The sequence below is a fragment of the Leptopilina boulardi genome, unplaced genomic scaffold, assembly GCF_019393585.1.
Source record: "Leptopilina boulardi isolate dan_hultmark-lab unplaced genomic scaffold, ZJU_Lbou_2.1 LbouV2_327, whole genome shotgun sequence".
NCBI lineage: Eukaryota > Metazoa > Arthropoda > Insecta > Hymenoptera > Figitidae > Leptopilina > Leptopilina boulardi.
This window is the reverse complement of record NW_026137893.1, coordinates 3451714-3475394: the sequence shown is the minus strand read 5'-3', so window position 1 is coordinate 3475394 and position 23681 is coordinate 3451714. Positions and strand designations below refer to the sequence as shown.

Sequence of the window (23681 nt, the reverse complement as noted above, 5' to 3'; positions counted from 1 at the left end):
TGTAACAAAAATTCTCTTGGGAGAATTTAATGAAACAATCAAAATTTTTAGCAATTAATGAACAAAACTAACATCAACAAGATGGAAAAGAAACTAATTAATAGAAGATTAAAATTAATTTTTATACCTAAATTATTTTCAGTTAAAAAAACATTATTAGTGATGACTAGATAATTAAATTATAGATTGTCAAGATTTCTCAATCCTAATTTATGCAAATGACGTCTTATATATATCAAATCATTAGAGAATTCTGATAAACTGCAGTTTGACCTTGACCGCATTAGGAAATGGTGTTCGTCAAGTCAATAAGTTATAATACTCAATTTATCTAAATAAATGTTCTATCATTTCATAGAGGTTTATAATAAGCAGATATTTTACAATATTGTAGAAAACGAGGGTTGTTTTTTCTTTATATGTATAACAAAATGTTAAAATTTTCATAGCGTACTTACTTACGAAATTCTAAATTAAGCGCAAACATCTACTGTTTACATTTACCCCTTGTTTATATATTCACTCTATATGACCCTACAATTTTCTAACACTAAAATGAAAGTATACAATAAGAAAAAAAAATCTATTTTTATTCAAATGAATTATTGAACAATTTTTAATTTAGAAATATTGAATTTCTAGCAAATATAATATATAATTATAGCAAATATATAATATTTAATCAAAATATTTTACGGAGGATTTCTTATTTATTTCATGATTTAAAACAAGATATTGATGAACAAAAAAATAAGATTTGGAAGTTGGTGGAAAAAAAAGGTTGAAAGTATATAAATAGATGAAAGATTAGGGTGACCATGTATGGTAGGAAAAATTATAGATAGATAGAAAACGGATCGTAAATCAACAAGGAATGAAACAAGATAAGAACCATGTTTTACATTATAAGACTTAGAATAAATATCATAAGGATCAAGTTAAAGATTATATGTGATATATTGGGTAAAGATTTTAGGAAGTGCAGGATATAGATAATGAAGTATAAAGTTAAAAAAAAACTGATTGGTTTGTTAAATCACAAAATCCAGGAAATTCTTGGTTAAACTAAACTCTTTTTTTTTACATTGATATTATGTATAGTAGAGAATAAAGATTATGAAATCCAGAATAAAGATTAGGATGATAGAAGAAAGCTGATGATGTAGAGGATAAATGTTATGAAAAGAATAGAGTACAAGATAAAGATAATGAAGTGCAACATATTTATGAACTAAAGGAGAAAGTTTATGAATTAAAGGAGAAAAAAATATTATGAAAAATAAAAATAAATAAAATTCATGATAAATAGAGAACAAAAATGATGAACAGGATATTTACGAAGTACTTCGGATTATAACCCGAATTTTATAAAAATTAAGAAGTACAGGATAAATACTATGAATAGGATGAAGATTTTGATAAACATGATTAAAATCTGACGTTGAGGATAAAAATTATGAACAGGATTATATAATACAGGATAAATTGTTTGATGTTTAAAATTTATGAATAGAATGAAAATTACGAAGTACATGATGAAAATGAGTTTGTATCATCTAATATGGACAAGAGAAAGCATTTCCATATTATTCTCAACAAAAGAGATAAAATGAATAATTAATTATCAAACATACTATTTAGAATATTAAGAATTAGAATTTAAATAAGAATTATAATCTAAAAATAAAGGAGTTAAAATTACCAAAATCTATATATTTTAAAAAAGTCCTCTAAAATTGTTTTTCTATTTTTCTGAACATTTACGGCCACTTAAATGTTATTTATTTATCACCACAAAAAAAAAATGATAGATTTTTGATAGATTGAAAAGCAAGTTCTAGAAAATAATAGGCATTTGATGTATATGTGTATATACAGGTCAGGATTAAACATACACAAAAGGAAGGGTCTTTGATGGATAGGGCATGGTTTTATATCGACAGGACGTTTTATGTAATAAACAGCAGCAGCAGAAGTAGAAGCTTTTTATGACTTAAAAGGACCTATGGTTATTACCGATAGACATTCTCTCAGTAAAAAATTCAAATAGCCACATCAGTGTGTGTATTAGTTTTGTTATATAGAGGGGTTGAAGAATTATATATTCCCCCCCACATTTTTGGGAAAAACTAATTTTTTAAATGATTGAAAAGCGATAATTTTTTTCTCTCTGTTTCAAAAAAACTTGTTATCCACACGTTTTTCAGAGAAATGTTTGATATATACTAAACGCACACTGTATTCCCTGAATGAAACGTAAACTTTCTGAACACTGCTTGTTTCAACATTTTACGAACCAAGAGCAGTTTACTGTCAAAAGGAAATTGCAATTTTCAGAAACTGTTGATTCAAAAGAATCAATTTACAAAGTTATGGCTCCTAAATTCCAAAAGTAGGGTATGCTTGCAAAATTGGACGCGCTATCAATTGTCTGGAAAAAATAAAATCTTCCTAAACAATATATTGTTGAAGAAAAATTCTATTTCTTCTTCTTTTACTGTTTTTTTTTATATTACTCATCAGTTGTATATTGTTTCAAATTTTTTTACTGACCAAATTTTTTGCAAAAAAATTTCTTTAAAATATATATTTGATACTTGTTTTATGAACTTATATGTATATAATTATATTGGCGGAACAAAATATGTTCCCTCTATTTAAATATGTTTAATACCTTTTTTTTTTTTATCGCTAGTTAGAATAGACTTTAATGGGGTCCACATGGGTATAATTTGTTTGTACGAGTATATATATATATCTACGCGTTTCAACTAAGTTGTTTATACATTCTCATCGGCTGATGAATTTGTGCGGATGTTATAACGACGCGCCACATTTTGAAACTTTTCCAAATCTCGAAGGCCGCGTGTCGATTTTTAAATGTGACAAATTCACTTGGGGGGTGAGATATGGGGAAAGAAGAAGAAGAAAGAAAAAAAAAATTTGTCGCAGTTGTGTAAGGGAAATTACTCAACGTCAACGTTTAATTAGACAAAAAGTGGAACACTAATTTATATTATTTAAAAAAAAAAACTATTCAAAAGTATATTTACTTATTTTTTTCCCCCTTTCAAGATCCAATTGACTAACGTGTATTATTTATATTATCAAAATAACTGTATCATGTTTTGACAATAATGGATAAATTTACGATTTTTAGATTATATTTAAATATAAAGAAATTTGGTGTGAAAGCACCTTTAATTATAAAGAGACAATTGGTATGAAAGCACCTTTAAATTATAAATAAATTTGTTGCGAAAGCACCTTTAAATTATAAATAAATTTGTTGTGAAAGCACCTTTAAATTATAAATAAATTTGTTGCGAAAGCACCTTTAATTATAAAGATACATTTGGTATGAAAGCACCTTTAAATTATAAATAAATTTGTTGCGAAAGCACCTTTAATAATAAAGAAACATTTGTTGTAAAAGCACCCTTTAATTATAAAGAAATTTGGTGTAAAAGCACCTTCAATTATAAAGAAATTTGTTGAAAAAGCACCTTTAATTATAAAGAAATTTTTAATCAAGAAATTATTTTCGTTTGTTATAGGCAGGTAAATAATAAAAACAATTATGTGTACGCACTCTAAAGAAAGGAAGCAAAGGAGCAAAAAAAAAAGGGTTATGTTTACGTAAAGTTAGGGGGAAATTTTCGATTAACTACCGCACCCTGCTCTAGTGAAAATTTAGTGACTTTATAGCATTTTTTTTCACTAGAATTACTTCTATCTAAGATAGAGCACGGTGTGGTAGTTAACTGAGAATTTCCCCCTAACTTTACGTAAACATAACCTACATTTTTTTGCTCCTCCTTTGCATCCTTTCTTTAGAGTGCGTACATAGAATTGTTTTTATTATTTACATGCCTATAACAACAAAAATAATAATTTCTTTATAATTAAAGAAAAGAACAAATTTTTTTATAATTAAAGGAGATTTCACACCAAATTTCTTTATAATTTAAGGGTGTTTTCAAAACAATTTTTTTTTATAATTAAAGGTGTTTTCACGCCAAATTTCTTTATAATTTAAGGGTGCTTTCACAACAAATTTCTTTATAATTAAAAGTGCTTTCACAACAAATTTCTTTATAATTTAAGGGTGCTTTCACAACAAATTTCTTTATAATTAAAAGTGCTTTTATTACAAATTTTTTTTATAATTAAAAGTGGTTTCACAACAAATTTCTTTATAATTAAAGGTGTTTTCACAACAAATTTCTTTATAATTAAAGGTGCTTTAACAACAAATTTCTTTATAATTAAGGGGTTAGGGGTAGTCAGAATTTTCAAAAAATCAAATTTTTTTTTTTTGCATTTTCGTTAAGTAAAATATCTTAAAAATAATCTCTGAAAATTTCAAGTTAATCCGATAATTCGTTTTTAAGTTATTCGACAAATAACAAAGAGAGCTCGGGCCTTTTAAAGCGCTCGCGAGCGCTTGCAGCTAGTGTCAGCTGCAAGAAATCGGCTTTTAGGGTTCTATTGTCATCGATGAACTTAGACTTGGGTATATGTAGTAGTACCTAAATTAATATGGCCCAGGAATAGATGACTCGGTGTAAGTAATTTAATAATTCGTTTTTTTGTACGTAAATCTAGTGTGAAACTAAACGCGTTTTTCTCAAAACTATGTTTTTTGAACTGGTGACAACTATAACTCGAAAACCGCTCAGTCGATTTTAATGAAATTTATACAGCTTTTAGAATACATAATAAACTCGGGCCTGATCGAAGGATTTTTTTTTTTTGAAAAATTTCGATTTTTTAAGACCAATTAAATGTTGATTTTTTCCCAAAAATCTAGACAAAAATTTCCTGAGGCCGCCATTTTGTTAATTTTTGAAAAAAAAAAATCCTTCGATCAGGCCCAGGATTATTTATTTATAAAACTAATTTTTTTTATCCGATTGATTTCTGATTAATCTCCAAGGACTTATGATTGTCACCGCAAGGACCTTTTTTTGGAACTGGGTTAACACAAACAGCTGTAACTTCGGAAATAAAAATTTTTTTTTTTTTAAATTTTCGTGACTTCAAGTCAAAACATTGTTTAATAATACCATATTACTACTTTTGTAAAATAAAATTATTTAATAGCAAAAAAAAATACTGAAAATTCTCATTTTTTCGTGCCTCTGACTACCCCTAACCCCTTAAAGGAGATTTCACACTAAATTTCTTTATAATTTAAGGGTGTTTTCAAAACAATTTTTTTATATTTAAAGGTGTTTTCACAACAATTTTTTTTATAATTAAAGGTGTTTTCACGCCAAATTTCTTTATAATTTAAGGGTACTTTCACAACAAATTTCTTTATAATTAAAGTTGCTTTTACAAACAAATTTCTTTATAATTTAAGGATGCTTTCACAACAAATTTCTTTATAATTAAAAGTGTTTTTACAACAAATTTCTTTATAATTAAAGGTGCTTTCACAACAAATTTATTTTTTTCTTTCTTTCTATCTTGGTGCTTTTTTTCCTCCCTTGAGAAAGTGTGCAATTTCAAGGAACGCCAAGGTACGTCGTAGTTGCGCGCGATCGAGTCATTATTATTATTATTATTTCGCACGGGACGCTTCATTCGCACAAACACTGCGGGTACATTACTCGTCCTGTAAAAGTAGTTTCCATCTATTATTCGTAGTCACGAGCGAAAGCAGCACCATCGTGATGTGGCAGGGGGTTAAAGAAAAGAAAAGATCTTGTAAAAGGAAGAAAAAAATTGAAAAAAAAATATTTGCAACAAGGGATGATATAAAAATGCAATAGAGACACTGTGTATAAGAAGAGAGAGAGAGAGAGAGAGAGAGAGAGAGAGAGAGAGAGAGAGAGAGAGAGAGAGAGAGAGAGAGAGAGAGAGAATGAGAAAGAAGGCATCGTTGTCGCATCGACCCAAGTTTTGCGGGACGCGGTTAACTCGATGGGACAAATTTATGAAAATTTCATGGAAAGTTTCTCTCATGTTGCGACGACTTATCCTGGGGATTCGCGAGCGGCTCTGTATTCAGCGTCAAAACTAACTTGGCTTGGCACCGCTTGCCGACGTCTCTCCATCGAGCATGAATGTGTAATGAGATGTGTATTTGCCAGCGAAAGTAAATGAATTTCTGGGTTACTTTTTTTTTTCTCTCTCTCTCTCTCCCTCTCTCTTTCTTTCGCTCGATTCGTTTCACTCTTCAACCCCTTTGGTTTACGCCACTTCACATTGTAAAAAATAGAAATATTCTTTTATCATAAAAATGAAGTGTCTAAGAACCAAAAAAAAAAACAAACATTTCTTATCGAATTGTAAAAAAAAATTATTTTATACTATAAAAATCTATTTTGTAAATATTTATTTATTTTTTGATTTAGAAAGAAAAGTATAAAAAAAAGTTACTTTCAAACAATATTTTAACAGTATTTTATTGTTTGTCGTTTTAAATTTCCCGCCTAAAGACAACTGAAGTCAGTTGCGCATAACAATGCGCAAAAGTTTCTCTTCTTAGGTATTTAGACTTGTGACATAACCTAATCACTTCATTCAGATGGGAAAAAGTATAGAAAGAAAATAAAAAAAAAAAATATCCTATATAATGAAAAAATAATAAATCTTCGAGAATCTTTTTTGCGCTTACAATAAAGAAGGGGGAAAAAAAATTCATATTTATTAAATAATAAAATATTTGAACCAAAAGGGGGTGGAAAAAAAAGAATTTTTAATAAACGTTTCTCGTAGAAAAATTTATTTCTCTTTGAAAAAATATAAATATTTACAACAATATAAAACAATTTTTATTTTTAATTGTCTTTTATAAAAGTAATACGCTGCACTTCCATCAAAATCTTCTTTTAACAATTTCATTTCAAATTAAAAAATCTCCTTTGATTCTGTGAAATAAAATGCTTTAAGCTTACAAGATTATATTATATATTTTTTGTAATTACTGTTGATTCCAAACTTTTTAAAGAGTTTCACTGAAAATTAATTCCGTTTCCCCTCTCTCTCTCTCTCTCTCTCTCTCTCTCTCTCTCTCTCTCTCTCTCGCTATTTATATATACATCTACATATATAATATTATGTTCATTAAAAGGGAATTAAAAATTAGTAAAAATAAAATAAATGTAAATATCGGAAAAATATTTGAAAAAAAAAAAAATTGCTAAAGGATGTAATAGAGGAAAAAATTTTATTTAGGTCAAAATTTTGGAATATTAAAATCACTCGACAGTTCTAAATTCGTTCATGATTCGTTCTTTGATTATATATGTGTTACAGGGGCGGTGGTGTGTTAGAATTTCAATATAAGAACCTTTTGACGCCTGTTTGAGAAAACGGAAACTTTGAAGAGTTATAAGCGAATGACGGTTCAGTGGCCACTTTGATATTCGAAACGGGAAACTTCAGTTGGAAACGCTGCTGCGTGAAATATGCCGGTTACTTTGACACTGACTCTCGCGCGTGTACTATTCCCAAAAAAAAAAGAAAAAAAAAGTAAATCTCCTCCTTCTCCCAGAACAATGTTAAACGTGTATGTATAATGATTGTACAAAGCAAAGGACAAAGTAGAGAACATTCTATTATTTTACAAACACAAACCATGTTCTTTGCTTATATATATATATATATATAGTTTCATGAAAATTTTCATTATTTTCCGTTAAAATCACGTTTCTCATAAAACCAAAGAGAAAATTTTTTTGTTTTTCAGAAAGCAGCATTTTTTATTAAATGAATTTTTAAACAAAATAAAACTATTGTTCTTGGTTTTTTTTTTTAAAATTTTTAAATAAAAAGAGAAATACCAACGAAAAATAGAGATTATGTCTGTTTATGAAAACAGAAACAAATTTTATTTTCGTTTGAATAGATATAGAAATTTGGTGAAACGTTTTTTTTTTTTTTTTTTTAAACTATTGTAGTGTAAAAGCAAAGGAAAAAATAACGCAATAATGAAAGGTTGAACATTTTTTTTCAAAAATGGTAATTTCAAAAAAGTGCATCGACCAGAAAAAATGAGTTGATTTGGTAAGGAAAAAAAGAATGGGGTAACGTCATTGGCAGTCTTCCTTTTTTTGCAAATGGTATATATTCCAGTAATAACGTCACGTACATGCTCTTCTGGTCGATGGATCAGCCTCGAAGGCGCCGCAGGCGATTTGTGCTTTTAATTTACGTCACGAGCCTCCTCCCCCCTTGAGTCTTTACGTGATCATCCTTTTTCTCTTTTCTTATTTTTTTTTTTTTTTTCTTTAAATAACCTACATTTTTCTCCAGAGAATTTGTTTTAAAAATCTTTTACTTTATTGGTGTAAAAGAATGTGTTTTTTTTTGCAAAATTGAATAAAAATTGAAACGTGTGTATTGCAGTTAATGTGATTTTTCACAGGAAATTTGCTGCGAAAAAAAATTTATTCGGTTTACTTTGAAGAAAAACATTCTCTTAGCTACTGAACCCTGCGGTGAGATTGCAAATTAGTTTCCTTTTAGCTTCCCAACTCTGGTGGGGTAGTATAAAATATTTGACTTGCAACGACCCAACTCTGGCGTAGTTTAGAAGGAAAAAGTTATCTTTAGTTACCGAACTCTGCTTTGATTACAAATTTGCTTTCTTGTAACTACCCAACTATGCTGCTTTGGGGAAAAAAAAATCTCTTAACGATCCAACCCTGGTTTTCTCTGAAAAAGTTGCTTTCTGTTTCTACCAGTAGCTTCCCAACTCTCTTAATAGAAAATATTTGATTTGCAACGACCCAACTCTGGCGTTAAAATTACTCTTAGCTACCGAACTCTGGTTAGATTACAAATTTGCTTTCTTGTGGTTATCCAACTATGCTGCTTTGAGAAAAAAAACTCTTAACAATCCAACCCTGGTTTCCTCTGAAAAAAATTACTTTCTATACTTTTACCAGTAGTTAGAAATTAGTTTACTTGTAGCTAAATATTTCTGGTAAAAAAAAATTTAACCTGTAACAACCCATCTCTGGTGTACTTTAGGACAAAAAAATTTATCTTTAGCTACCAATTCTTGGTTAGATTACAAATGTGCTTTTTTTGTATCTACCCAACTCTGGTGCGGTTCCAGAAAAAAAATACTCTTAGCTACTGAACCCTGGCAAGTTTACTTTTTCTCAAACCTAACTAGTTGGGGGGGGGTTTACAAGAATTCTTACAGTAGTACCAACAATTGAAAAATAACTTGTAAGAACAGCAGCGCCATTATTGAAAAATTGAAGAGGCGCCAAATTTAAAAACACAATTTTAAATATTCCTGTTTCATCTAATTAATTGATAATTATATCAATGCAAAAATAAAAGTAAATAAATGAGGAAATTAACATTAAATAAATTAATAATTAATTAATAAATAAATTAATAAATAAATTAATTAATATTAATAAATTTTAATAACATTATAATATTATAATAATTATTATAATTATAAAATTTTTTTTTGAAAAAATGTTTAATTTAGAAAAAAATAAATTTTTAGATTCTTATTTATTTTATCGAACGTACAATTTTTTTTTTTAACACATTGTACATATTTCTAAAGTTACATAAGTGTCTTTCTAATCGTCTTATATAAAGGAAACAAGAATCAAGGGAAAACGAAATTAATATTGGAAAAACAAGAATATAAAAATGAAAAAAAAAATTAGAAGAAAACGTAAACAATGTATAAACAAATGGAAAATTATATAAATGATGCAAAAATAAATTCGTCTTTAAATTAGAAATGAGCTGGCAAAAATTTTTAATATAATATTGTAATCAAAGAAAAATTTTTTTTGGAAAAATTCTTTTCCTACAATTTAGTTTTTGTAATTTTTTTTTCTTCACTGTTTTTACTCTCCCTTTCGCTTCTTATTGAGATTGTTGAAGAAAGAGAAAATTGAAACAAAATTTTATTCTCAAAAAGAAAATGAAAGAAAAAATTTTTAAAATGTCATTTACTTTTTTTTGTAAATAAATTTTGAAATTTAGATTTTGGGGTTAGTTAAAATGTAACCAATGCTAATTAAAGTTTATCCTCTCTCGCTCTCTTTCTCTCTCTCTCTCTTTTTCTCTCTCTTCGGATCGTATCTACGCGAAGACAAATGTTAAAGCTAAGTGAATCAGCCTTTAGAGAACGCTTGCCAGTTCTCAATAATTTACGGCCTCTCATGAGCCAGAATATCTGCATTGTTAAACAGAATTAGAATATTTTGTTGTTTCGTATAACCGCGCGAGACAATTATCCAAAAAGATGTTTACACAATCGAAAACTCGGTCCAATTACATAAACTTTGCGCGATAAATTATCACAAATGGATTTCAAGCGAAAACTCATTAACCGCAAAGACATTAGTTATTTAAATATAAATTGATATTTAAAAAAAAAAATATTTTTTTTTCTAATAATAATAATTTATATTTCAATTTTTTCTTTTTCTTTTAAAATAATCGAAAAGAAGGGAAATAATTTATTCTATTATTTATTTTTAATATTGTACCATTTTTTTTTTTACTATTTTTAGTTGTTTAAATTAAAAACAAAAATTTCGAATTGCAAAATTAAACAAAAAATTGTGTTTGAAAAGAACGGAAAAGAAAAAAAAACGGAAAAAAAAGAATAATTAGAGCAACTAAACAATGAAGAAAAAAAAGAGAAATTCCGCAAAAAAAAATATAAGAACTAATATAATGAAAAGAAAAGCGAAATTCTGATAAAAAAAAACTTCAATTAGTAATAAACGTAAAAAGAAAAAAAAATTAGACACCTCCTGTTTAAACGTAATAGAGGAGAAAATTTCTTTAATTATTTTTCTCCCTTAGAAAAAAAAGTCCCTAGGAAAAATTTTTTTTTTCCCATTCTCATCATTATCATCAACTATTTTCCAACGGTAATCTAAAATTATCCCTCAGTAAAATTATTTTTTTTTTTTGCTGTTTTTTTTTTTTCTTTACAAAGTGAACAATCTTGGCAATACTCCAAGAAACCTCAAGGTCACTTTTGCTAGCTCATTTCAAAAGCAAAAGATTCAAAAAGCATCTCTAATATAGAATACAATTCACGAAAAATAGAAACAAAAACAAAAAATGTCTTCATTTTTTTTTCTTAAAAAAAAATAATTCACTTTGCTTTGGATAAATTCAAATCGTATTCAATTTCACCGACAATTTTGCAAATTTGAATTTTCACTTGAGCCTGAAGATGAACGGGAAAACTGGCAACAGTCAATGACATACTGTCAAAAAAGGCCCTTGTCGAATCATTAGCAATATAATTGCGCTTCATTTTATTATTATTATTATTATTTTTCACTCCAATTGGTTTTGGTTTCGGTGAAATATTAGTAGTTGGCGATTTTTTCAAATTTTGCACTGCCTCGAAAAAACGTGGTGATGGATTTTTTATCTCCTCGTCAATGTCTTGTTGAATACTGTTAATAATTTGTAAATTATTAGCCAATTATTGTTGCTAATGTAATTACTAATGTTAATGTTACTGACGTTAATGTTACTAATGTCAATGTTACTAATGTTAATGCTATTAATGTCAATGCTATTAATGTTAATGTTACTAATGTTAATGTTAACAGTGATAACGTTACTAGTGTTTGTTACTAGTGTTAATGTTACTAATGTTAATATTAATAGTGATAACGTTACTAGTGTTGATGTTACTAGTGTTGATGTTACTAATGTTAATGTTACTAATGTTAATGTTACTAATGTTAATGTTACTAATGTTAATGTTAGTAGTGATAATGTTACTAGTGTTGATGTTACTAATGTTAACGCTATTAATGTTAATCTTACTAGTGTTGATGTTACTAATGTTAATGTTACTAATGTTAATGTTACTAATGTTAATGTTACTAATGTTAATGTTACTAATGTTAATGTTACTAATGTTAATGTTACTAATGTTAATGTTACTAATGTTAATGTTACTAATGTTAATGTTAATAGTGATAACGTTACTAGTGTTTGTTACTAGTGTTAATGTTACTAATGTTAATGTTAATAGTGATAACGTTACTAGTGTTGATGTTACTAGTGTTGATGTTACTAATGTTAATGTTACTGAAGTTAATGTTACTAATGTTAACGCTATTAATGTTAATGTTTATAGTGATAATGTTACTAGTGGTAATGTTACTAATGTTAATGCTATTAATGTCAATGTTATTGATATTAATGTTACTAATGTTAACGCTATTAATGTTAATGTTTATAGTGATAATGTTACTAGTGGTAATGTTACTAATGTTAATGCTATTAATGTCAATGTTATTGATGTTAATGTTATTAATGTTAATGTTACTAATACTAATGTTACTAATGTCATTGTTAAAAATATTAATGTGACTAATGTTAGTGTTAGCATTATTACTTTTACTAATGTTAATGTTGGTAATATTAATGTTACTAAAGTCAATGTTGCTAATTTTAATGTTACTTATGTTAATGATAATGTTTAAAAAATTGAAATAAAACAAAATAAATGGGGAAAAAAAAGGAAAATTTAAAAATGAATGTCATTGTTGGAAAAATTTTAAGTACCGTTCAACAACATCTGTAACAATTTCTGAAATATCTTCCTCTTGATGGGTCATTTCAAGAACAAGTGTCTCATCCTCATCTGATTCATGAATTTCTTCATCATCAGCGTCCTGAATTTTTGAATCTTTTGAAATTCCTGACATTTCCATAATTCCAGCATCACCAGCGGCCATTGACATTAATTTGGCTTCAGTGATTGACGCGAGTTGCGATCGTGTACGAAGGCAACGTTTGTCCTCGCCCTTTGGTGAAATGCTGCAGATGCTGCTCGCGCAACTGTTTTCAGTGGAGTTCCTGCGAATCGATATATACATGTATATACACACACATATACCTATATATATATATATATATATATATATTTGAAAATGTAAATGTAAATTTTATTATTTAATTTAAATTTAAAAACTAAGTTTTTTTTTTAAAATTAATTATTAATGAAATTTAATTTAAATTATTTGATAAAATATTTTTTATAGTATATGTGAAATATTTTGATAATAATTTTTGGTAAAAAAAATGCAAATTTTTATTAATATTTTTATTATTCAATAAATAAATAATAGAATATTTACAATGTTAAATATGGGAATATTAATTTGTTTTTTTTTTAAATAGTTTTATTTTCATTTTAAGTGAAATTTAAAAAAAAATTATTATTTTTTTTTTTTTTGAAATCTAAATAATTAATTAACTTACGAAATTAAACTGGATTTATCAATGGAACTGGATCTTAAGGATCGTCTGCGCAATTCCATTGCTTTTAGTTGATCGTTTGTTAAGTCAACACTATTGCTTCGTAATGACTTTCTTCTATTTAAATCCATCTTTAATTTAGCATCTTCTTCATGATGCTTTGACCATGCTTTTTTTACGTCTTCAACTGTTATAAAAAAAAAAAATAATTAAATTATTTAATTTCTTTTTTTTGTCATTTAATAAAATTTTTCTAATTTAAAATTATTTTCCTCTATTGCAAAAAATTTGTAATTTTTTTTTTTAATTCTTTTTTGAAATAACAAATTAGTCAATAACAAATTATAATTATTACAAAAATTAATTAATTATGTTTTATAATAATTTTTGTCATTTTATTTTAATAATAATATAAAAATAATAACAATAAAAAGATAATTATTTTCAAAAAAAAAAAATAATAATTGTTTATTTAAAATGTTTCAAATTTTTTTTTAAATTGTTTTCTTTTTTAATCGAATTAAACATATTTTAAAAAATTCGTGAATTTTAATATTGTTTATAAATTATATTTAATTTTTGTTAAATTAAATTGTTTATTTAATTTTTTTTTTAAATTAATATTAGAAATTTAATTTTTAGAAAATTTATTTTTTATATTTTAAATAAAAATAAATAATTTATTTGGTTATTAATTAATGAATAAATAATTTTTCCCTTTTTTTTAATTATTATTTCATTGAAGTCTATTATTTCACTTTTTTTTTAACGAAGCTAATTTTCCATTTGAGATATTTTTCAAGCTTTTTACAAGCCGTAATTTCATTCTTTGTTTTTGGCGAATTTTTTTTTCTCTCCCTTTTTTTTATTATGAAAACAAAACCCCTTCAATCTCTAAAAGTTGATAAGCGTAAAATTTGGCCATTCTATGGTCGAAATACGTTTAGTTATGTGTGGATTCCCCTCCCTTCCACTTTTTCTCTCTTTCTCTGTTTTGACTCACCATCGTCTGTACAATAAGCAGACTGATCTCTCCCTTTTTTTTTCTTTTTTTTTTTTTTTTAATACTATTTTCTCTAGAGAAATAATAACAAAAAAAAAAAAAAAACTCGAAATGCAAACTTGCAGTGTTGAAAGAACGCTGTAGACTTTCCGGTGCAAACGAATTCAACGATGAACGATACGTAATAGTGGGAATAAAAAAAAAAAAAAAAGAATAATTTTTTTTTTCCAAATAAAGTCAAGGATTATTCCATAGAAAGGAGAATACATGAGCGAACGCGTAACGAAGATCACATAAAAAAAAATGTTCTTTTTTTATGTTTATGTTCCCAGATGGAGTTTATTTCAAATGAGAATATTAAGCACGAAACGTGATTCAACCTCTTCCGGAAATCAAAAGGATTTGAAAAATGTTTAAAAATAAAATCCCAACTAGAATCGAATTTTTTTTTTTTCCCTATTTTTTCACGTTTTGTTAAATAGAAATTTTAAATTCAAATAAAATAATTCTCGTTCTACAAAAAAAAAAATTTTTGTTTAATTCACAATTATTTCGTTTAATATTTTTTTTGTAGAAAAAAAAATTTTTTTTCTAACTTTTTTCATAATTGTAAAAATTGATTCTTTAACAAATTTCAAGTTTTTAAAATTGTAAATTGGTTTATAATTTTTTTTTTTTTTATTAAAATAATTGACAATTTGTTTTATTAGAAATAATTATTTTACATAAAAAATTATTGAATTTTTTGGATTAAAATTTTTTTTTTTTTTTTATTAAATTCTTCTTTTGTTAATTATAAAATTTGTTGCAATAATTTATATTTTATCATTCATTTATTTATGTTGATAAAATTTGTTAGTAAAAGTAATTGTTTTAATAAAAAAAAAAAAAACCATATTTTGTAAAGAATTAGTTTAAAAAACTGTGTTTAATTAAAATAAATTGTTAAACTAAAAAGTAAATAAATTATAAACTCTTTAGTGAAATTTAAAATTCATTTAAAAATTAATCTCATTTCAAAAATAGTTGAATTAAAAAATTTCTGATAATTTAATAATTTGAGGTAAAGTCTGATTAAATTAAAAACTTGTTAAATTTTGTTTATTCAATTTTTATTAAAAAATAAATTTTTTTGTACAAAAAAAATTTGCTTTTTAATAAAAATGTTCAAATTAAAAATTTGTATTCAAGTTGAATTAATTAATATTTAATAAATTTTTTTTTTTACAGTAAAAATTATTTTTTTTTAAACTGAAAAATATTTTTTTTATTATTAAATTAATAAACAAAAATTATTTTTTTTTTTACTAAATTATTGAAAATAATTTTTTATTAGAATATTTATAAGAAGTCAGTTTCAATATTAGAAAAAAAGAATAATAATAATAATAATAATTAAAAAACATTTTTTTATACCCGGTGCCTCGTGTTCTTCAACGATTTTTTTCCAAGCGTCTCGTTGACCTCGAATTGATAAATCAGATTTTGTTTTCACCAAATCGGCCAATTTTCGTTCATCGACGGGTATTTTTGTTAATCTTGGTGTTCGTGCCATTATTTTCAAAAACAAAAGGAAAAATTTTTTTTCTTTTTTGACAATATTTCAATTTCACAGTAAATTACAATTTGACGTTTCTATTTCGTCTAATGATCACTGAATAACTGAATGACTAGCACTCAATTATTTACCACAATATAACCATGGAAACAGATCGTCTTTTTTTTCTTTCTTTTTCGTAATTTCTCAGAAAAAAAATTAAATAAATATTTTTTTTTTAATTGTAGGAAATTAAAAGAATTTCTTAAATTATTAATTATTTATTATAAATTAATTAGTCAATTACTATTGTTATTATATTTGAATTTTTTTTTTGAGAATAAAAATTTTTAAAAAGAAAACTAATATCATGTTTCGTTTGAAAATACAATTTAGAAAATTAAAAAGACGTTTTCAAATGCAAAAAAAAAATTATTCAAAATTCAACAAAATTAAAAAAAAAGTTAATTTTCAAATAAATTCAAGATTTTATAAATTTTATTTTATTAAATAATTTTACAATTGTTTAAAAGAAAAAAAAAAAAATTCCAAATTAATTTGAAAAGTGTGAAGACTCATTTTTCTTTTACCACCCCTAAAATCCTATTTTCTACGAGTTGAGAAAAATTACTTAATCCCTGGTAGCATCGTCATTAGCCGAAATGGACTCTTTTTTTTCGCTCCTTTTGTCTTCTATCTTATTTTTCTCTTTTTTTCCAACCCGCCCTTTTTTTTTTTGCCAAGAGTTGTGCCCTTCCGTTTATAACACGAAAGCACAATTTATATATATATACACCCTTTGAGCAATCATATGGTGGTTTTATATTATTCAAAAAAAGAAAGAAAAAAAAACCGCGGGGATTTCGACGCAAGAAAGTTTGGATTATAAACGAGAGTATATAGCGTCGTACTTCCTCCTTTTTCCAACCCTCCTTATGGAAGAGAAGACCTTAACCATTTCCCCTTCTCAATTGGACGTTTCTCTCTCTCTCTCTCTCTCTCTCTCTCTCGTCTACCCTCCGCGAAATCACGCTGCTGCTACTGCTCACAAGGAAATTAAAGACCCTCTCTCCGTCCCTCCCAAATATCCGCTTCTGGCCGCTGCCTCGCTTACAAATCTCAAGCGAGTTGTGTAATGAATTTTCAAAATGTTCCGCCTTCGTGAAAAGAGATTTATATTCCAAGACAATTTAGTTTTCTTTATACATCTATATATAATACAATATTCATGGTGATTTTTATTATTTTGTCCATGTTTGGCGCCTCCTGGCGGTGGCGTCCCTCAACTAAGGCGTAACATCTGACGGTGGCGTCCTAAACTTCATAACATCAATGAGAAACGATTGTCAGCAATCGAAAATCGAGATTTATTAATTTATATTATATATTTTATTCTATTTCATGTGCCTAGAAAAAGTGGCGCTCTCTTCAGCGGCGGCGTCTTTAACTGTAGCACGCCACCTGGTGGTGGCGTCATTAACTAAAGCCTTTTGCCTATGACGTCCATAACTACACACTTTAGAAAAATATTTATTAATCCTTACAAAAAATATCGCCATCTGCCGGTGGCGTTCTTTACTACTCCGTAGCGCCATCTGTCAATGGCGTTATTAACTTACAAAATTTTATTTTAAAATATTTTTAATCTCACAATTTAAAAAAAAAATGATAGTAACACATTTTATCTACAGCGTTTTAAATTACTCGCCTTTATTTAGAAATATTTTTATTTAATATTTCCCAAAAGATTACTGCTACCATCTGCCGGTGGCGTCCTAAAAGATTTTACTCAATGGTTTCAAAATGGTTACTAACGCCATCTGCTAGTGTCATTCCTAACTTTTCAATATAATTTTAAAAAATTTACATTTTCAAAGAAGACAGTGGCGCTTTTTGTCGGTGGCGTCTCCTTAACTATACTCATTTTTATTAAAAAATTCTTTTATCTAATATTTTTTTTTTTAAATAAATCCCCATTTGTCATAATTCTAGGTTAAGTATCTCACTCTGCTCTAATGAAAAAGTGAAATTCTAGTTAAAATTAAGTTACTAGAAAATCACTAAATTTTTACTACAGCGGGTATGTGACGAGAATTATAATAAATGACGAGTCGGAACAATCCTAGTTTTAAAAAAATGTACAAGTTAAAAAAAATGGTGTCTTATTCAGTGGCACTTTTTGTATTGGCAGTGTCTTTAACGCACTGCCCCCTGGTGGTGGCGTCTTTAACTAAAGAACACCCTCTAGCGGTGGCGTCATCAACTATATCTCTTCTTCTGACTCTCGTCAATTATTATTTCAACAATTCTTTATGTTAACGAACTAAATTGAATAAAAATATTTCTCAATAAAATATATTTTAAATGAAATGATGAAAAATTGCAAATATTGAAAAATTATAACTTTATTCACTTGTTATATAGTGATTAAGGTAACTGATTGATGGTAATTCTGACTCGAGGACACAATCCAATTCTGTCTCTTCTAATCTTCGATTCTCAGAGGAGCTAAATCTGCGTTTGGACCGGTGGATAGAGAAATAGTGAGAGAGAGAGAGAGAGGTGAGGGATGATGAGACTGTAGAAGTAATTTGGTTTGAGAGGCAAGGGGCTACTTTTAGGAAGAGAGAGAGAGAGACTGAGGGCATAACTCGCTGACGAGATTATAATCAGGCAGCATGGATTAAAGCCGTAGCTGCTCTTCGTTGTCGAACTGCATAGGCAGAGCTTTTGCGCTTCGTCGTCGACATCGTCGTCATTCGGGCTGCTTATAATCTCTCAACCAACCCCACCCTCCCCCGTCTCTAAAGGCCGTGGGGTGGGCTTTCACTAATAGCGTCAACCCATCAACCTTTGAGCTCACAACTTCCAATAAACATCCTTTTATTTAGAGCTAAAATATACTCCCTCTCTCTCTCTCTGTGTAAAACATTCTCCTGTTTCAATATAATTATTAATAACAACAAATTTTCATATTATTCAAATTAATTTTCATACATATGTATATACATAAATTCAGAAATATATATAATTTTAACTCAAAAATATAACGGTTTCATTGCTATATATAGAGAGCCACTATTATAGATAGCGTCATAAACAGGTTCATGGTTACTCACGTGTCACCACCAGATGGTGCTATAAACAGTCTTACAGTTAATTTTACCCTCCACCTGCAATTATTAATTTTCTGTATAAGCCAATTTCAAAATATTCATGCTCTCATTTTATTTATAGTCGAAAACAACATTTCTTTTTTTTATTTTCATCGAAACTTTCCTAAAACTCAAAAAACTATTCACTTCTAGGGCTTTTAAAGTTAAAAGCGTCCTTTACTTTTTTTTTTTTTTTTTTTTACTTTGAAAGCACCCATCTTGTTTCCAAAGCCGAAAAATTTTCCCCTGAAAGTGGTTTCATGAAAAAAAAAAAATAAAAGAAAGAAAAAAAAGTAGTTTGACGTGCGTCGCATTAGCAAGAGAGCGTGTTGTTAAAAAAAAAGGAAGGACGAACCAAAAAAAAGCGCGAAAGATTTTTTGCATTCAGTGCAGTTTTCACATGCTCAACATTATATTGGGTGAGGATAGAAAATATTCAGGTTAGAATGAGGAAGAGAGAGAGAGAAGGATAGAGAGAGAGAGAGATGGCGAATCGTAATTACGACGCGTTCCGCTTCCGCGGTTTTGACTTCGTAATGTGTACTTACTCTGAACGTAACATTTGCACGTGTGCACAAGTGAGCATACACACATAAACATCTAAGTACACTTATACACTTATGTGTAGACATATATGTCTGTATCTATTGAATGTACACATCCAGAGTTTCAACGAGTTTCCTACTCACTGGTACATATATATGGTTTACTTTAGTTGGGCGCTTACGTTTGAGAAACTTAGCCTCGCTTTGTATTAGAGAACTAGGAAAAAAAAAGTTGTTCTCCTTTGACCTTATTTGTAATGAAGAAAACATTTTTTTTTTGTATTTGCAAGAAAATGTAAGACTAAAAACGTTGCAACAGCTGATGATGTGATGACCTCCATCTAGCGGTAGCGTCATTAACTAAAATTTTTGATCTAACAATGGCGTCATCTGGTGGCAGCTTCCTAAACTATAATGGGTCCTTCTATCGGTGGCGTCTTGAACTAAAATGTTCCCTCTAGCGATGGCGTCTTTAACTAAACCGTTCCATGTAACCCCTAAGGTTTCAAAAAGACAGTAGTGTCATCTGTCAAAGGCGTCATTAACTTAACGATTTTATTTTTAAATATACCTCACTATTTCAAAAATGATATTGCCACTTTATATCAAAAGCGTTTTAACCTACTCGTTTTTTATTTATTAATATTTTGTATTTCATATTTTCCTAAAGAGTACTACTACCATCTGCCGGTGGCGTCCTGAACTATTTAACATAACAAAGGGAAGATTTTTACTTAATAGTTTCATTAAGGTTACATTCGCCATCTAATGCTGGCGTCATTAACTAAAAAATTTGATCCAAGAATGGCGTCATTAAACTAATCCCTCCGGTGGCAGCGTCCTAAATTATATTGGTTTTCTCTGTCGGTGGCGTCATTAACTAAAATGTTCCATCTAGTGGTGTCGTCAGTAACTAATGTACTTTATCTAGCGAAATTGTCCTACATTACTATAATTATATTTTTAATTAATAATTATATATTGTTAATTTTGTATATTTAATAATAATTGTAATTATTTGTGAAAATATAAATAATTGTTCCATCTAGAGATGGCGTCCTTAACTAAAATGCACCACCCAGTGGTGGCGTAAACTAGACTGCTCTATCTAGTGGAGGCGTCATTGAGTTAAGTATTTCATCTTGCGGTGGCGTCATAAACTAAAGTGAAATATCCAGCAGTGGCGTATTATATTATAATTATTTTATTTGGGAATGGCGTTTTTAGTTAAAATACACAACATAGTGATGACATTAACAATAGTGCTCCATCTAGTCGAGGCGTTGTTAACTAAAATGTTCCATCTAGCGGCGGCGTCATTAACTAATGTGAAATATCCAGCAGAGGCGTATTATTATATAATTATTCCAATTAGGAATGGCGTCTTTAGTTAAAATACACAACATAGTGATGATATTAATAAAAGTGCTCCTTCAAGTCCAGGTATCATTAACTAAAAAGTTCCATCTAGTGGTGACGTCTTTAACTAAAATAAAATATCCAGCGGAGGCATTTTATAGTACAATTATTCCATCTAGCGGAGGCGTTTTATAATACAATTTTCCACCTAGCGGTGGCGTCATTAACAAATGTGCGACATCTAGCGGAGGCGTTTTAAATTATTCTACCTGAAATGGCTAAAGTGCTCTATTGAGTCAAGGCGTCATTAAGTATAGTTTTCTATCTAGTGGTGATCTAGTGTAGACGTCATTAACTAGTGTTCCATCTAGCGGAAGCGTCATTAACTATAACTGCTCCATCTACCGGTGGCGTCATTAACTAAATTGTTCTATCTCATAAAGGGCGTCATATTTAATTGTTCCTCACAATTTTTTTTATCTACGACTAAATTAAGAATCAAACAACAAAAAAAAAACCCCAATGATTTATGAAGATATTATTTAAATATATTCGAGGTGAATTTATTTGACTAATTTAATTTTGCTCTGAAAAACTTTGGGATATTAAATTTTTCTTGGTTATATGTGAAAATTTGACTGGACAGAGCGTCCGGGCATGTATAAAAGGATCGTCGAAATGCTAAGAAAAGAAAATCCCAAAGGAATGAAGAGAGAGAGAGAAATAGTGGTGGTGGAGTTGGCGATAGGTGGCGAGGTGGGTGAATTGGATATCGACATTGAGCTCGTTTCATTTGCTCGCAGCTGGTACCACCTTTGAAAAATTGTCGAGATTTTTTAAAAGAAACGCACGCAGACTTGGATGCTTACCCGTTCGGTTTTTTTAGTCCACTCACTCAACCCCTGAAACATCTCACAATCCATTCGCAAAATCTTTATATGTCACGGATTTCCATGTTGGAAGATTTATATCCATTTGTGAGAATTTATATATATATATATATATATATGTTGAAGAGATGTTGCTTCTGTATTTGTTCCCTTCCCATTCGCCACATATTTTTTGACCCATTTTTCTGAAAACTTTTCACCATCATAAATATTCTACGGGACGTATTCGACAATAAAGATTTTGTCATCGTGAATGAAAAACACTTTCCACTTTTACAGTTCTCTTCGTTATTATTACAACCCTCTTTTGTTGTATATACCTTTTTAAGATTAATAGTCTTGAATATCCATTATTGACATTCTCTGTGTGTTTGTTCTAAAATACATTTGTGGATCAATATAAAGACATTTGTACAATTTTTTATATATATTTTGTTTAGCCACAAAAAGAGGAATTTTATTTTTTCTTCTGTACCTGAAATAACGTAGTAAATTGGATAATTATGATTTTAAATGTAATTAATTATTTTAATGTTCTCTGTGTAAAAGATTCTGAAAATTTAAAACTCTCAACGACACTTTGATGAGTTTTCTTTTTCTTTATTCTCATTTCTACCACCCCCCCCCCACCCTCGTGACAAAAAAAGACAGTTACAGTAAGTGAAGTCAAAAAGGATAATTGAAGGATGCTTAATTAGACAGGCAACTCATTCCTGTTCGAGAACTCTTTGAACTTGTTTTTTATTTTTGTATTTTATTCGTTAACTTTTCCACCTTTTTAATTTTCTTTTTTTCTTGTTATATATGCTAATTAAACTCATTTTTTGTTCATTCCTCTCTCTCTCTTTCTTACTTTAAAACTTCGTCTTTTACTTAAATTGCCATCGGAATATCCATCACCTGGCGATGGCGTCCTTAACTAATTCTCCTCCTAGCGGTAGCGTCTCGAACTAATAATGACTTTAAAACTATTTTTGAAAAATATTATTATTAAATAATAAAAAATTTAGATTTTGATATTAATTAATAAAACTATTGTAAGGAAAAATGACAAAAAAAAAATTCTTTTGAAAGGAACGTAATTCTAATTGGACGTAGTTGAGAGTTGTTCGATAATTTTCTATAAGTACATTTTCAAGGGTTCAGCAGCAATCGTTCATTGACGACTGAATAGTTTTACTGAATACATTTCTCGAATAGGGTTTCGGCGTACAAATAGAGCATGCATACCACTCGATGTATCGATTCGCTTTTCAAACATCATCGACCGCCATCATCGAACTCATGCAAAACTGGTTATATATCCAAACTCTCACTCGTATATCATCAAAAACGAGTGGCCTATCCTATTACAACACACTTGTCATTCCATTTTGTCAAACAAATCAGGTCAAATTAGAATAGCAAAAAAATTAAAAATATAAAAAATTATCAATAAGAAAAAAAGAAATTCCAGATACTACATTGAGAACTATTTTTTTTTGTGGGAAAAACGAAATATCGTATTTACTTTTAGGAAATGGTTTTTAGATTTGTGAAAGCAGAAGGTGATCGATATTGTAACTCAATGTCCCAGGAGTCGTGTGTATATACATATGTGGAATATAGGGAGACTGTATTTGTACGCATGTAAACACGAGGGTTAGCAGCCAGTAACTCCAACTCTGTGGAAGACACATCCATCTCTCTTGACAATCCCTTTTTGCATCCCTCAGTTTCTCTCTCTCTCTCTCTCTCTCTCTCTCTCTCTCTCTCTCTCTCTCTCTCTCTCTCTCTCTATATATATATATATATATATATATATATATATATATATATATGTATATAGTCCACACCCCTTTTTCCGACCGTCGCTTTTGGGATTTTCGTCTCGCAATTTATCATCCGCCGATTCATTTGCACTGAGATTTCCAAGTCGCGATGCTCTCTCAAATGCAAACGAATCGATGTCTA

At 28.3% G+C, this 23681-nt stretch overlaps 2 protein-coding genes across 4 annotated transcripts in view; one reads left to right on the top strand and one right to left on the bottom strand.

The window, feature by feature from the left end:
* Window positions 1-23681, top strand: part of LOC127284870 (uncharacterized) — a 431539-nt gene that overhangs the window by 182445 nt on the left and 225413 nt on the right. The window lies entirely within an intron of this gene.
* LOC127284872 (uncharacterized) lies at window positions 9474-15938 on the bottom strand. Its single transcript, XM_051310571.1, has 4 exons — window positions 15659-15938; window positions 13243-13426; window positions 12544-12837; window positions 9474-11417 (listed from the first exon to the last, which is right to left on the bottom strand). The coding sequence occupies exons 1-4, from the start codon at window positions 15795-15797 to the stop codon at window positions 11108-11110; spliced, it is 927 nt and encodes a 308-aa protein (XP_051166528.1). The 5' UTR covers window positions 15798-15938; the 3' UTR covers window positions 9474-11107.

Bases quoted from the DNA above. Each gene is read 5' to 3' on its own strand.
- LOC127284872 (XM_051310571.1), bottom strand. From the start codon at position 15,797: ATGGCACGAACACCAAGATTAACAAAAATACCCGTCGATGAACGAAAA. The intron at 12,838-13,242 runs GTAAGTTAATTA...ATCGATTCGCAG, and splicing joins GATAAATCCAGTTTAATTTC to GAACTCCACTGAAAACAGTT. The intron at 11,418-12,543 runs GTACTTAAAATT...AATTATTAACAG, and splicing joins GTTACAGATGTTGTTGAACG to TATTCAACAAGACATTGACG.